The sequence below is a fragment of the Nothoprocta perdicaria genome, unplaced genomic scaffold (assembly GCF_003342845.1).
Source record: "Nothoprocta perdicaria isolate Ctin4 unplaced genomic scaffold, notPer1 scaffold_127, whole genome shotgun sequence".
Classification (NCBI taxonomy): domain Eukaryota; kingdom Metazoa; phylum Chordata; class Aves; order Tinamiformes; family Tinamidae; genus Nothoprocta; species Nothoprocta perdicaria.
Window position 1 is genome coordinate 690,043 of NW_020454394.1, and position 14,834 is coordinate 704,876.

Below are 14,834 nucleotides of genomic sequence, written 5' to 3' on the forward strand. Positions count from 1 at the left end.
CATGGCCACAACAACTTGTATTCTGAAGGGCTGAAATGCTCCAGCTCATCACTGAAGTATCAATTTAATGTAGGGTGGCGTCAGTCACAGGAAAAGCCAGTACCTAAGCTCAAAGCATACAACCTGGTCATCTTTTCCTCTTGAATTCCCTTCAGCCTAATTTAATTTTTGCCGTGCAGGAGCTGGACATTCAGCCTTCCTAGTCTGCCGTGTTCATCTACGTTAGTGCAGAGAAACTGCGTGAAGCTTTAACCCCTCTCCAAACCCCTCGAACCTCCAAGTTCTCCCACTTACAGCGAGACAACAACCTGACAGGAAACCTACAGTTTACTCAGCTCAAGACAGGCCAATTTTCTAAAATTAAGAAATTATGCGAAGAAAAGGTCTCCAAATATTTTATGTTGATACTTACTGCTCAAATGTTTTCACATCAAAGAAAACAGTGACAAAAAAACCTTCAAACGAGGATATCCAATCCATTACGTGGCGGTGAATCCCTCCTCACGCAAGACACTGGCACAGCTGCCTCTCGCCTCACTCTGCTGGGGGGTTTTTGCTACTAGCATGAACGATAGATTTTAATCTGGAAACACCTTTAGCTCATGTTTGTTTGGTGGGTTTTTTTTGTTAGTTTTTTGTTTTCTTTATTTCAATGAACTTTCTTCTCTTGAGTACTAGCATTGGATGATACTATTAGGATGAAAATCAGAAAGTTATGCCCCCAGCTTACACTCCTAAGACTCACAAGTCATAGCTGGAGTTTAGCCAYGTGAAAAACAAAAATCAATAGGCTCGCTGCTTTGGTAATAATGCAAAAGCACTATAAAGATCGTAGTCGTATGGCTTCGGCTAAAAATAAACACGTACAAACAAATTAAAAAGGACATACCCCAAATACAGATACACCATTCATTTCTGAGGAGCAATCAGTTGTGCTAAGAGCAGGAGCGCRGCTCTGAGCTAATCAAACATGATTAAAAAATAAAGACAGAACAACATAAGCTTAATTATTATTTTAACATGTTAAAAATACAGTCACATCAAAATACACAGTTATAAAACTGTTGCAGATGACATAAGAAAATAGTGTGTATATATTTTATATATAAAAATCTACAGTATTTACTAATGCYGATACATATTTTGGAGTCTTGCACAAATAAATTGTACAGCTTTGTTATGAATTACAGAATGATTGTTAAACATGGGATTATTACACTTAGCCACAATATTATATACATACATTTCTAAGCTGCTGTAAGCAATCAGAACTAAGGTAAGCCCAAGTCATATTTATCTTCACAATTTTAGCTCAGAGGTTCAGTGTAGTGCCTTGCTACTGTTACTTTGCTGCAGATTGCAATTTTTAAAATACAAAATTGCCCAGGTCATTAAAAATTACATCAGACRCATTATATACACAAAAAGAGTTTGAAACACTCTAAGTAAATGTTACTTCTGCTTGTAAAAATTGTTTTACTTCTGTACCTTAAAACTTACCAAGCCAACCTGCAGCAATAATAGGCACTAAAGCTCATTCTTTAAAGGAAAAGAAAAATATAATTATCCATTTCTACATCTTCGGTTAACAAATCTTACAAAACAAGAGACAAACAGGACAGCTTCCCAAACCATCCAAGCTGATGCTGGTGCCAACATTTGGTACTTGAGCATCGGAAACCCTCCCTGTTAAGCRCTCCAAGGACCTCTTCTGGCAGGATCCTGTCGGCCTCAACTCCCGTCGGCTTCACCGGACTCGGCCGCRCTCGGCACTTACAGGACCCACATCCCCTACGTGCCAGTTAGCCTGCAGATTTTTTCACCCCCCATTTCACAGTCGATGAAAGGAAAGGAAAACATGATGAAGCACAAAGGGCTGCAAACGCTCGTTAGGCTCAAAATACTTCTATTCTCAGCAGTCTACTGCGCTTCCTATTAACAGCCAGGATCATTTTAGTGTASAGCAACACACAGTCTCTCAGCAGCCTAACAGCCACACGCACGGCCCCACCGGCTCTTTGGGAACAGAAGGACAAGACATAACACGGACTTGACGGGACAAAGCTTCGGAGAAAGGACCCCGCACCCCACAGCTCGGCGGGCACCGAGGCTCCCCCAAATCTCGAGCTCCTGCACATGCTTCAGTGTCAAGGAGCCGGTAATTCCCCGATACCCTGCAACTAATCTTAGTTTGACAGCAGAGCCCGGCAAAACACGAAGGGTGCAGCACCATTTCTGTATCTGGCATGACCGACTCCGTGCTCAACTATTTTTGCATATAGGACGGCATCCTGAAGGTAGATTTGGGTGCAAAGGCAAAACCTCCCCACCTGCAATGCACCTCAGAGCCTGCAGACGTGCTACGCTCAGCCTGCCCTGATTTTAAGCACCGTTTCTTAGCCAGATTAGAGACATTTTTGGCTTTCTGGTTTTGCCAGCCTGCTGAGGAAGACGACAGAACAGTAGTCAAAAGACAAGAAATTAACTCTCACATAAGATTAAATTAATAACCCCAAAGCATCTCTCCTTGCAGAACAGATACTGGGATACTGAGGCAGCTGTATGAACAAAAAAGAGATTCCCATTCATAGTGAATGACTTATTGAATAAATTATGAAGAAAAATTAATATGAAATAAGAGTACTTCACAAGCTTTGCCCAAAATTAAATGCATTTAACTTTAAATTCTTTAGCTCTTTTCCATACGTGCTTGTGTATATAAGCACACACTCACACTCGCACGCGCTCACACGCACACTTACACAGTGCATTACAATGTCAGTCAAAATAAAACTTGTAAATGMGTTACAGGTTTTAGGCAGAAAGATCATAACACAAGTTATTCAAAGGTAAGGTACAGTGACAGTATTAGCCATGTTGTGTGTTATGATCTTATTGCTATTGCTATGTTTATGTGCATCAGATCACTTTCAACAGCTGCAATGCAAGTCTAAGAACTCTAGGAGCCTTCATGGAAAGTCTGAAACATCGTTCAACTAGTGTTGTTATTTTTCAGCGTTGCAGGAACTGTCCACATTTCACCGAGGAGCTGAGGTGGACTGCTAGTAACACAGCAAGGTTTAGCTGGTTTTGGTTTTTGATAGTTTAGTAAGTAGAGAGAGGTTCTCAGAGGAGCACGGACTCATGCACAGACAATCCATCGTTTCTATTTCGGTAGGGTTGGGTTTGAGCTGATGGACTCGGGTATGGTGGTGAACCATGTTCTTCAAAGGTTGGTGAAGTCCTGTATCTTATTGGATTATCAACAGAAATGGCAGGAAGACTGTTATCTTGGAAAGGTGTTGACTGAAAATGCTGGTATTTCTGGAAATTATCCAAGTGACCCTTGTTAGCATCTTGGCTCCAGKGTTGCCGATATGGCTCATGTCTATACATATATGCAACATCTGACCACTGCCTGTCCTCTGGTAGGTAATCCATTGGTGGGATTATGAATTTGACTCCTGTGGGGGACCTGGAATTGCTGGGATAAGCATCAAYAGGGGCTACTTCTATCTGACCAGGGCTTGGTGAAAGAGGATTTTGGCGACTGGCAGGGTAAGAATTCATTTGCGATTTATCTGGAGAATAATCCATGGAAATAAAAGAACCATATGGCCTACCAGGAGGGCTGGTTCGATTCCCATGGTAATGCAAGGGAACAGAGCTTGCATTGCCTATGYTGGAAACATGCTTTGGAGAATTTCCATGGTAAGTAGGTGGGTTATTGTAAGATGGCAGTGACTGCTTTACAYTGAGTCCATGAGATGGTCCATCAGATTGTGATGAGTATTTTGGAGATCTTGGCTGTGAAGTTGTAATTACACCTGTGAAAGTGTAATTATTGGATATTTTTAGCGGAGCTGGTATTTTTTCAGTTTGCTTTCTTGGACTGTTGGAGTATGTTACGTGCCTAGGACTTTGTGGGTGAGCTCTCTCAAGCATCTCTTCAACAAGATTCTCACTCTCATGATCAGCTTCTGGAACGTTGTCATACTGCGACGCATTCGACCCTCGCTTACCTTCATCAACATCCAAAACCCTCATCTTCTGCTTGACATTCAAAGGCTGTGTTTCTCCAGGACTTGGTGGTGAGGCTAAAATAGAATGGTTTATCGGCCTTCCTTTCACCTCTGCAGTAAGCATCATAGTTTTTTCAATCACTTTGATATCAGATGGTTTATTCCACTTCGGCACAAATTCCCTTCTTGTATTTGAAGTAGCATTAGAATTTTGGTTAGCAGCTGCATTATTATACTGTCTTGAGCTATCCTGCCCTGTTTGCTGAGGTTTCCTTCTGATGTCTACCTCATTCTTAGTCTGATCACTATGTGTGTCTATTGGTCGGGGCTTCTGCTGTTTTAAAGAAGGCTTTTTTTCCAGTGAATTAACTCTTTTTCGGTTATTTGGTGAACTTTCCAAACCTTCTGCAGGAGGTGCTCTCTTCTCTGTCCCTCTTGCTGTTTGTGTACCAGTGTTGTTCTGTCCGTTGAGCACTGGAGTGAAATTAAGCACAGCAGGCTGAGGTCCTGGTGGAATTTGCCCCAATGGCTTCTTTGGAAACTCATCTTCTTTACCTACGGTAAAGAACAGCAATAATGTAAATTTACCTTTATACAGAAGTTTGCTTGTGTGACYGTTAGAGCTAAGAAAATAATAATGACCAACTCGGTTAAGCAGGTCTCTCCCTATGGCACCATTCTGCTAAACACCTTCAAGCTTTTTTGTACATCCACATAACACAGATTTTGTTCAGGCTCTCATTTCTCAGACTTGCTGATTTTCCTTTCTGCAGCTCATGCAATCTTGACAAACTTTTGTTCATTCATGACACTGCTGCAAAAATAATCATTTTTGCACATTATTCTTCAGCTACATTAACCACATTGCATGTACACCTCACTGCCTCATCATCACATGACATAAAAACTACTTTCTGAGACCTCCTTATTTATCATTTTCCATTCAGTTATCTTTTAATATTTATCTTTGATAACTGCAATGTCAGCTCACAAGTATTTCCTTCCTAACTGACCTTAAACTTCTTCTCACTTCTTGTGTTTGCCTGAAGCTTCCCTCAACATCTGCACAGTAACACCCTTGTTTTGCTTCAACCCCTGTCTCAAAATCCCAATTCAGAGATTATTAAAAAGTCACAGTATATCTAAGAATCTCTACATAGATTTATCTATTTTTTCAATTCATTTTTTTTAAATCATGTATAAAAYGATCTAAATAACTAAGATTGATGTCATCTACATGAAAATTGTAGTGAAAATCTCCACAGGCAAGTTTTGCCAAATACTATTACCAAGGATATCATTTACAGCACAATGACAGAGAAGGAGAAATCTCCTAGTTTGGAGCTCAACATTTCACAACAGCCGGTGGTGACCACCAGCACTGTGTAAGGACTCAAAACAGTCCAGGTTAGAACTACACAAGTAATAAGGAAAAGTTTAAAAATCTTAGAAGTTAAAAATGTGTGTCTCCTTCTTATAAGTTATTTGCAAGTAGGTTTCATATGGCTGTAAGGTTCACATGATTAACCACATCTAAGTGTGTCCATCTTCAATGTGAGTGCTGTGGTTAGAAATATTGAGAGTCATGTTAATTTTTACAATCTACAGCATGAGATCAATCTGTGATGCCTAGTTCATGGTAGAGAGAGACACAAGAAAGATGTGTGCCAACATCTTTATTACAACAGCACCAACAAATTACCAGCAAAATCAGTTGCAATATACACTAAAAGAAAACGTGCCGTTTTAGCTAGTTTGTGCCAATTTGAGCATAACAGGAGAAAAAAAAAACCGCAATGAGACCATGTGGGCTGACAAAAATCACTAAATAAAAAATACTTAACAAAAGACTGGCTTGGCCAAAACCCATAAATTAGCCTTTTCTTGAATTCCAAAATTTTCACATGAGGCCTCTCCTTTAGAAATGGAGGTCAGAGCCCTCTCCTTTAGAAATGCACACTGGCAGAAGCTTCCACGTGCACACAACCACCCCAGCACCTACTTGGGCTTGCTGTAGAAAGGCCCTCCACTTATTTTCTCCAAGTTTTCCTCTCTTCAGTCATGATGATACCATGATTTAGCTGCACAAACCTCCTCTCTTCCAGAGAAACTGGTCAGTGTCCGTCTGTTRTCCTAAGAGGCTGCACATGCTGAGTGTCCCCCGCAATGACTTGTCCCCCAAATGTTAAATCATCTTTTCACACAGAGGAATTAYGGGATACAGTAGGAAAACAGCCCTCAATCTCTGTAAACTACTTGATTACATGGAGGGAACTTACAGTTTTGTATGCAATAAATTCTTTAGAATATTTTAGAATATTTTTTTTTTTTTTTTGCATAATGGATGGCTGAGCTTCAGTGATGTAAGAAATCAAGCTACATAAAAAGCCTGAAAAGAAGTTCATCCAGTAACTGCAACTCTTTCTTCGTTTGTACAAAGGGACTAAAAGCACCACATGTTTTCTTCCAGCTTCTAYTCTTTTAGAAATGCATACAGAGCAATATGGGATTCTTTGAAATACACCTGCTTGTACCAAAAAATGCTTTGTTTTAATTTCACAACCTTAAAAGTTCTTATTACTATTAAGGTTTAAGAAAATCTAAGTGAGAAAACTGTAGACATTTTTACTGAATTCTGTCTACACTGCTCTGAAGACTAATTTGTCATCTTTGCTTCACATTCAGGTAAAAGATCACATGACAACTGGGTGCATATGGTCTGCACTGTTTGGCTGATGCAGGCAATCACAGGAATTATAGCTGTGCAATTAATATCAAAGCAGCCCTACCATGTCTGTTGTGAAACTGTTAAAACCTGGAAATTAATTCATGTACTGAGTGATGGTCAAAGCGCTCGAAGATAACAGTAGTTGCCTCAGAAGAAAACGGTGGCATGTTAACAGCATGACACGAGGCTTTTAGCTTTTTATAGGCTGCTAATCCTGGAGCTCAGGGCTTGCAGAGGAAGCAAAAATACAGACCGATGTGTGTGTGTGTGCAAGGGAAGGGTCAGTGGGAGTAACAGGGGAAAAAAAATACAGTTTTATATCTCAGCCATAAGGTCTGGACAGAATTTGTATTAATTTACCTCACACTGAACAGAGACTGCTTAGTCAACAGCATTTGTGTCTCAGACTTTAGGAAAGGCTGGAGATGCTCAGTTTAGGAATCAGAGATACAAAAGCCTGCACTAGGTGCCTCCTGCCACAACAAACACCCAGGGGAAAGCAGCTCCACCAGCACTCGTGATGCTGCCACACGAAGACCCACAGAGAACCCATCATCCTCTAAGGGTAGCCTGATTTAAACTGTATTTAATTCTAATATTTAAAAATACATGTAAAATATATATACGTGCATGTACACTTATCTGTCACTGTCAGGGAACTACTAAAGTACTTTGTTCTTAAAATCAAGCAAAAACTCCTGAAGTCTTGTTTTTTTAAAAGAAAAYGAAAAAATTCATCAGGAAGAGGTAACTACATCTACCACACCATGCATGTTCATACAAGCAGGCACTCCTCAAACACACAAAACAACATGCAAAGTTTGCCTACGAATGTCTTAAGCAAGCCACTCTTCACCTAGAACAGCAAGAAGACAACAATGGTGCATGCTGGCAAGAATGGCAGGGGAAAAAAGGTAATAAAAGCAAAAAGCTGAGGAAGAGAAACCACAATGCAAAAGCAAACAAAAGAAATCCAGTCACATAAACATCTCCACTGGTAACAGCCTGCCAGAGAAGCATGCAAAAGCACTTAGGAGTGCATATCTTAGGAGCTGCATATCCTTATCTACCCATTTTCCTTTCCAAATCTGCCTAAAACCTTCCATGCAGCTGCAGCCCTCAGCTTCGCCACTGCAGCTAAAGCCATTGGTCCAATCCCTCAGATCTCAGTGTGCAGAAGTTTTGTTTGGATATTTTTCAAAGCCCTTAAACTGAATCTGCTTGTGCTGTTGAACCTTCGTCTGAGCTGCTGCTTTTTCTGGCCATGCCTGTCTGACCGAAGAAATGAGGAAGGAGAAACGTTTGAATTTCACAAAAAAAGTATTTCTGGGACAAGAGCTTTTCTAGGCAAATAGACATTTTAAAATCAGAACTTAGGAGAAAAACATCCAATTCAGCAGCAACCTCTATCATTATCACATGTGCAAAGACTTATGTCTTTGGGAGCTCACCAGGCAATCAGGCTTGTCCTGGGCTGCCAGGATTTGCACAAAATGCAGAACTGGATATTTCTCATTCTCCTCTCCTCGCGTCCTTCAACAAAACAGGTTTCTGGAGAGTTTGCTTATTGGGATTTCCCAAAGACAAATGTGCTAACTTACATCAGAATTTACAGAGGGGATCCTATGGGATTTWCTAATTGTCCCTGAAGAGAAAAGTAGCGAGTGATTCAGTTGCCCTGCTCATAGTGATAGCAAAAAATAAGCAAACAAATAAAAAGGAAAAATGGGTGGAGAGGGCAAAGATTGAGAGTAGCAGTAGAGGGAAAGAATTTAAACAAAATGGCAACAGTCAAGTGTTTGTTTGCTGCAGGGAAACCCAATGCTTGACACGAAAAGGAGCAAAGCAAATATGAGCAGACTTGTCTTTACCCCAAAAAGGTTTTAAAAAGTGAAGTCATATTAAAGAAAGTTTTGTCCTACCAACTTAGCGCTGCTCTGACAAGTCTTGGTCACCACCCAGTGGAAGTTGATCTCAACTACAAGACTGTACAGATAATTGCTTTAGGAGGCACTAACAGCCTCGTGCATGGAATAGCAGACATATAATTGGAGTAAAGTGCTTTAAGTGCTCTCTCTGGTGAATAGCAGTCTAGTCCTTAATTTTCAGTGCCAGAATACATGCACTTTGACTGTTCTAACAYAGTTTTCAAGGATGGTAATGGTCATAAAAACAACTCTTAAAATGACATCTTGAAATTTTGTGTTTATTTTCCATCAGTGACTTCGCTTCTTTCTTGTGCAGTTTACAAGTCCAAGAGAATTTTAAAGAAAGAAATTTAAGTGATTGCACTGCAAGCTCAGGCTGCTGTCTYGAAGTCAAGCTCTGTTCTTCCTCCTCCTCTCTGTGCCATCATCAGCAAAGGAGATACTGAAATGAAATCTTGCCTGACAACTTGATGGCAGAGGAACCGAATACACAGTTTGCCTGTCTGCAGCTTTGCCAGTTTTGTAGCACTCAGGCTAACAAAAAAACTTACTTTATAAACCTCTGCATGAAGATAAGCAAGGAAAAGATTAACAAACTTGGTGGGCAGTTCAAAGCCACATGTGACTAGATGCATCTACAAGGTATCTTATATTTTATAGTAAGTTCAGTCACTTAATTTTATATCACTGACTTCATTTTTTCCTCTGGAAATGCTGCCTTCTTGAAAAGGTCTGCCCAAGGACTATGAACAAYAGCCACCATTGCTACCTGCTTCATATTTAACAAAAACATGCAAGTTTTAAGCAGTAAAACTTTTTAAGTGATGCAAAGCCCATGTCTAAAACCTCTCAAATTCACACCATTCCATATATTAATTTCCTTCATAATACTGTAAATCACTCATATCACACCAGAAACAAGGCAGAAAAATTAGTTGATTAAAATGTGAAGTGCACTGTATGAAATATCTACTTGTTTATTCCTGATACATAAGCGAAAAATCCAAAATCCCTCTGAAATAAAACAAAATCAAAAGAGATACAGCATTAGAAACAGTAAAGTTGAATTACATACCACCATCATTTAGACTATCATAAGATTAACACCAGAGATAAGACATTATTTAATAGATTATTAGTTTAGTATATAATTTTGGGCTGCCACTGATTATTTAGAACAGACAACTATATGACTAAAAGATATTGAAAATAACTGTCATTTAAGTATAAATTTAAAGGCAAACATCAGATAAACATTTATAAATCTGTGGCAACTGTAAAATTTGAGTTTCTTTTCTAGTTGTCCCTGAATATACAGGAGACAGAGCCAACYGTGTCAAATGGTGCTACCCCATACAGAGACAACCAAGATGATCAAGAGGACAACAGCAGCCTCCAAATTGTACTATATACTATATATATAGTATATATAATATATACTATATAAAAACAGCCTATTTATATTTTGTCCATTAAACAGTATTTATTAATAGTAGCCCTACAGAGATAAGTGTAAAGCAGGAAATTTCATGCATATTTTGTGCATATTTTTTTCCTGTTGCTTTAAATAAAAGACAGGATAGAAGAAAAGAAAGAAGTCATATCAAGGAATTTGGAAACCAATGGCAGCTCCCAAGAAAGCTCCTTCCACTCTGCTCTAGGCTTTGTCTAAAGATCAAGGTATAGATTTGTCCGTCCTCCTTCAGATCTAGCTCCTTAAGAAGATGTAAACAGGGTTGTGTGGACTTATAGGGTGCTACTCAAGAACCTGCTGTGGCGTGGAGACCTTGATAATGTTCTGAGTAAGACAGAAAACGTTAGACAATTCTTTTCTTCTGAATCTGAGAACACATCAGAGGAAGCAGTAGTGAAAGCAGATAGATTATTCTGTACCACTATTGCAGCTCATCTTTTGAGGCCTTGATAAGCAAGTAGCTTGACAAGAAATGTGCTTATCCATATCTACTGTCACACAGCCTCTGCAAGATAGACCCTACTTTGGGTTTTGAAGAGCCTGTAGCTCAGATGACATTCTCATCGTCTTCCCCACAAAGCGCAGGCTGTCCTATACAGCACACAAACCAGAATTTATCAGAAAAAAAAATGGATGCAAATCCATTTTAATCTGCTTTACACAGAAGATCTCCACCACTGTCAAAGTGGTATTCAACTGAGGTCCCTGAATTAGAATGATCTGTTTGGCTGMACCCCTGGAATGTCAATGTTGAGCATTTCAAGGGTTTTACTGATGAAAAAGAATCACAGAAGCACAGAATGGTTGAGGTTGGAAGGGACCTMTAGAGATCATCTAGTCCAAACCCCTGCTCCAGCAGGGATACSCAGGGCACAGGGCAGCATCCCAGCGGGTCTGGAAGGTCTCCAGAGAAGGAGACTCCACAACCTCCCTGGGCAGCCTATGCCAGGGCTCTGGCACCCTCACAGTGAAGAAGTTCTTCCTCACATGGAGATGGAACTGCCTGGGTTTCAACTTACAGAAAGCAGCTGACATCTGTTCTGCATGGAGGAAGGAACTCTCTAATTCAGTGGGAGAAACTACAGGAGCAGCTAGCAGAGAAGGCCACCTCAGACACAGCCAGACATCCACTATACAGTAATGCAGAAGTTAATATCTCTTAATATCCTACCACAGTTTACTCTAGTAGGGCAGGAAATCTATACAGCCTACCAAAGGATGCCAGATGGAAAATTCCACAGAGCTTAATTAGCTCGCTGCTATTCTGGGATGACAGATCCTGATGCAACTGTCTGGTGGAGATTTTTTTTTTCCCGTTAAACACTCATTTTTATTTTAGTTCTCAATAATTAAAGGTGTAACTGTTGCTAAAAAAAAAAAAAAAAAAAAAAGGAAAGAATAAAAAAGGGAAAAAAAAAAGAAAAAACAAGGCACGAAGCAGAGTTCTGATTTCAGCTGAGAAAATTCAAAATACATATTAGTTTCCCAGGCTATAACAAATACCTAGAGCCAGAGTCTGGCATTTTTGTGTGYATTTCTGCATGGCATGTGATGATTTCATAACTTCTATACAGAACTGAAAGAAATATTGTAAGGACAGACTGAAGGGAACATAGACAGTAGTCAGACACGTGAATAAGRATGAATGTCTGGAGACTTGTAGAAAAATATTATTGCCTGAAGACAGTGATTAGTAAAAMCAAAATGAACATGAGAGTGAGGAAAGGAAAAAAATAAAATCAAAGGCTTGTGAAATTCATAAGAAGCACAAATGATGCAGTCTCAGTCAACTACAGATAACAGCAGACAAATCAGCTAGGTTTTCAAGGATGAGGATAAAGACATTTTCTATTTATTTTGCAAAAGGTTAAGTAATGTTCCCATTTACCCTCAGCAAAAATATGCCACRCAGAGAGACTTTCCCAGGCTACTTTCAAATGAAAAAGAAATAAAAAAGCTCACTCCCTCATCCAGCGCTGAAATATACTTCTCTGACTTTGCTCTCCTTGTTTTTATTTTAACATTAAACATTATGTTAAAAAAAAAAGTCATTTATTGGCACTCATGTTGCTTTTTTATGATCCAAAATAAAGACCAACATGGTTCAAAATAATTGCTGATATATCCAGTACTGGCATCAAGAGTCACACTTCTTAAGCACACAAGATATGAAACCAAACATCTTGCATCCCATTGCTGGAATGTCTCATTAAGGAGCTGTATTTGTTGCATTTTGCTTTGGGCCTCTACAAGATGACTCTTCGCATCTCACACTTCATTCTGCACATCAAAGTGGATGGTTTTTGTCACCTACAACATTTCAGAACATTTTCAAATAAAATTTCAGTTGAACATGCTTCACATTCACCCTAAAGAGAAACCGTGAAGCAAAGTAAGTCAGGAACAGACTTTCTAACTTCATCTTTTTTTTCTTTCAAGCAGATTTCCAGGCAATTCTGTTTTCCCCACAAACTCTCAACAAAAGTAATCCATACATGATTTCTCAGACTGAGAAACAATTCACTAACTCAAGCAGATAGCAATTTATAAAACCTCTTTGTTGAGYACTTATCACACCTTCAAGTGAGAACGAGTAACTTCTCTACAAACAAGCTAATTTTTTTGTTTATTTTGGCAGGGGAAGGAGTGATTGACACAAAATCATAAAGAACGGTGTATTTAAAATTTTACAGAAAACTCTCCGATGATCTAGTCCCCTTTCATCTTTGTGGAATTGACACTAAAAGACAAAGCTGGTCACTGACGTATTTGGTCACATGCAGTCACSATGATCAAGCATCAGGCAGGTGAAGATGTCTGACAAAGACCATGAGGAGAGTGATGGAGAGAGCAACTTGCACTGACGAATTAAAGAAGACTAAAACCCTTTTTTGGGGAAAAATAAAGGATGGAGAAAAGGTAGGATGAAAAGGCAGTGATTAAAAACCGGGAGAAAAAGTGTGAGCAGAGGTATGGGCAGGAGCTGTGAAGTTACTGGACACGAGTCCATGGATTAAGGGAAGAGAAGACTGAGTAGATGAGACAAGAAGAATGAATTTGCTGGGATTTACAAGGGGCAGGAGAAAGTGTGAGGGGAGGAATGTTACACAAAGTCGTAAGAAGGGAAAAACTTAACAAARGGAAAAAAAGAAGCTGGAAATATGGGACAAGAAGTCAAAATGATGGGAAGCAAGTGTACAAAGAGCGTCTGACTAGGCCAGAAAGACAAATCTACTGAAGAATCTGAAGAAATGCRTATCTATGAGTCATGATGGTCCTGAAACAGCTCAACACAGCATGCAATAAGGGGTACAGAATGGGAAAAAATAAGCTCTGTAATGAAACAACAACTTCATGAACGTTTTATAACAACAAGGCTGGACAGCCAAACTGTATTCCAATTTCTTAATTTTTTGAAGATAAACTTAACTTTATGATAAGGTAATTCTTGCYATATATTGTAACTTTATAAACCACACCTTCTTTCTTACATACTGTTTTATAAATTAAGAGGCATAATCAAGAATTGTGACTAACCATGGCAAATACCTTTAACTTTTTTCCTGTAATGACAGAAAAGATAATGGGATCTCAATACAGGAAGAAGAAACCATTAAGCATTTCAAAAGTAGCATTCAGAGAAATAACTGTCCCTGCTCTGTAACTGAAAAGCACACGTAAAGGCTGAGAACAAATGAAAAAGCAATCCAGTTAAACACCCAGAAGACCCATCACCTGCAAAGAACTCAAAAGCAAGATCTGGCTTAGGGGAGAAAGTGTTTGACCTGGTTTGTTCCAAAGCTCATCACACTGCAGAACAATTTAGTCTCAGAAAACATGTTGCCTCCAATAACTGGAAACACTGATTTTTTAAAATCTTCTGTCTTGCTCATCCAAGTTAATAAAATTCTCTGAATATGGGATGCTTTAAACTATCCTGCACTAAGTACTTTTCATTAGCTAACAACCGGCAAAAGCAATACTAAAACAGAGCAAACTCATGAAATGAAAAGTGCTGTTTTTCCGCTGTAAAATATATTTTTGGGAAAGAAATGTAATTATGCACTGATGAAAAAAAAAAAAAAAAAGGCATAAGTTTCAGCAGCATGAATTAACACTTTAAAAATGGACCATGTGTGAATAGCTCTGGGCATCTAAAGCTGCATTTGTACAAGTCTCTTACCAGCTGCTGGTAAATCCAACTTTGCTCGTTTCAATTCTGACATAGAATTTTGGAGCTGTTCTATTACAAAGTCATCTTCATAGAAGAAATCCTTGGCTAGAGTCTCCTGCAGAAATTCTACAAGCTCTTCCATTTGTAGTTTCATCAAATGCTCTAGGTAAGAAGAAAATATTAYAGATTAAAAATATCTTGAGGATGAACATTAAATTTAAAAGATATACTTAAGATATTAGATGTTTGTATAAATTCTCCAATAACTTCCAAGGTGAAATGAAAAACACCTATAAATTAAGCAGGAAATAGAATTCTACATCAAACAGAATCTATAAGATAAATTAAAAATTCACTTGTAAATTCACATTAAAATGCTTTYCACTTTATCTTGCTTAGGACAATGTTTTCCAATATGGAGCATCTTTGCAAAACAAAATCAAAGTCACCCTTCTTCAACCTTCCAATGCTATGTGCAACATTTTTTCAGTTCTTGATTTTCCAGCCT

The 14,834-nt window shown here is 38.9% G+C and overlaps 1 protein-coding gene across 3 annotated transcripts in view; it reads right to left on the reverse strand.

Moving 5' to 3' along the window:
- Positions 1 to 1,088: 1,088 nt before the first annotated feature.
- USP6NL (USP6 N-terminal like) overlaps positions 1,089 to 14,834 on the reverse strand; it is a 97,728-nt gene continuing 83,982 nt past the window's right edge. For 2 of the 3 annotated variants that reach the window (XM_026033273.1, XM_026033271.1), the window contains exons 13-14: positions 14,336 to 14,488; positions 1,089 to 4,577 (exon numbers count right to left, since the gene is read on the reverse strand). In XM_026033273.1, the coding sequence (XP_025889058.1) occupies positions 3,127 to 4,577; positions 14,336 to 14,488 (1,604 nt within the window). In that variant the 3' untranslated portion in view covers positions 1,089 to 3,126. The remainder of the gene's footprint in view (positions 4,578 to 14,335; positions 14,489 to 14,834) is intronic. The other variant, XM_026033272.1, reaches the window with a different exon arrangement.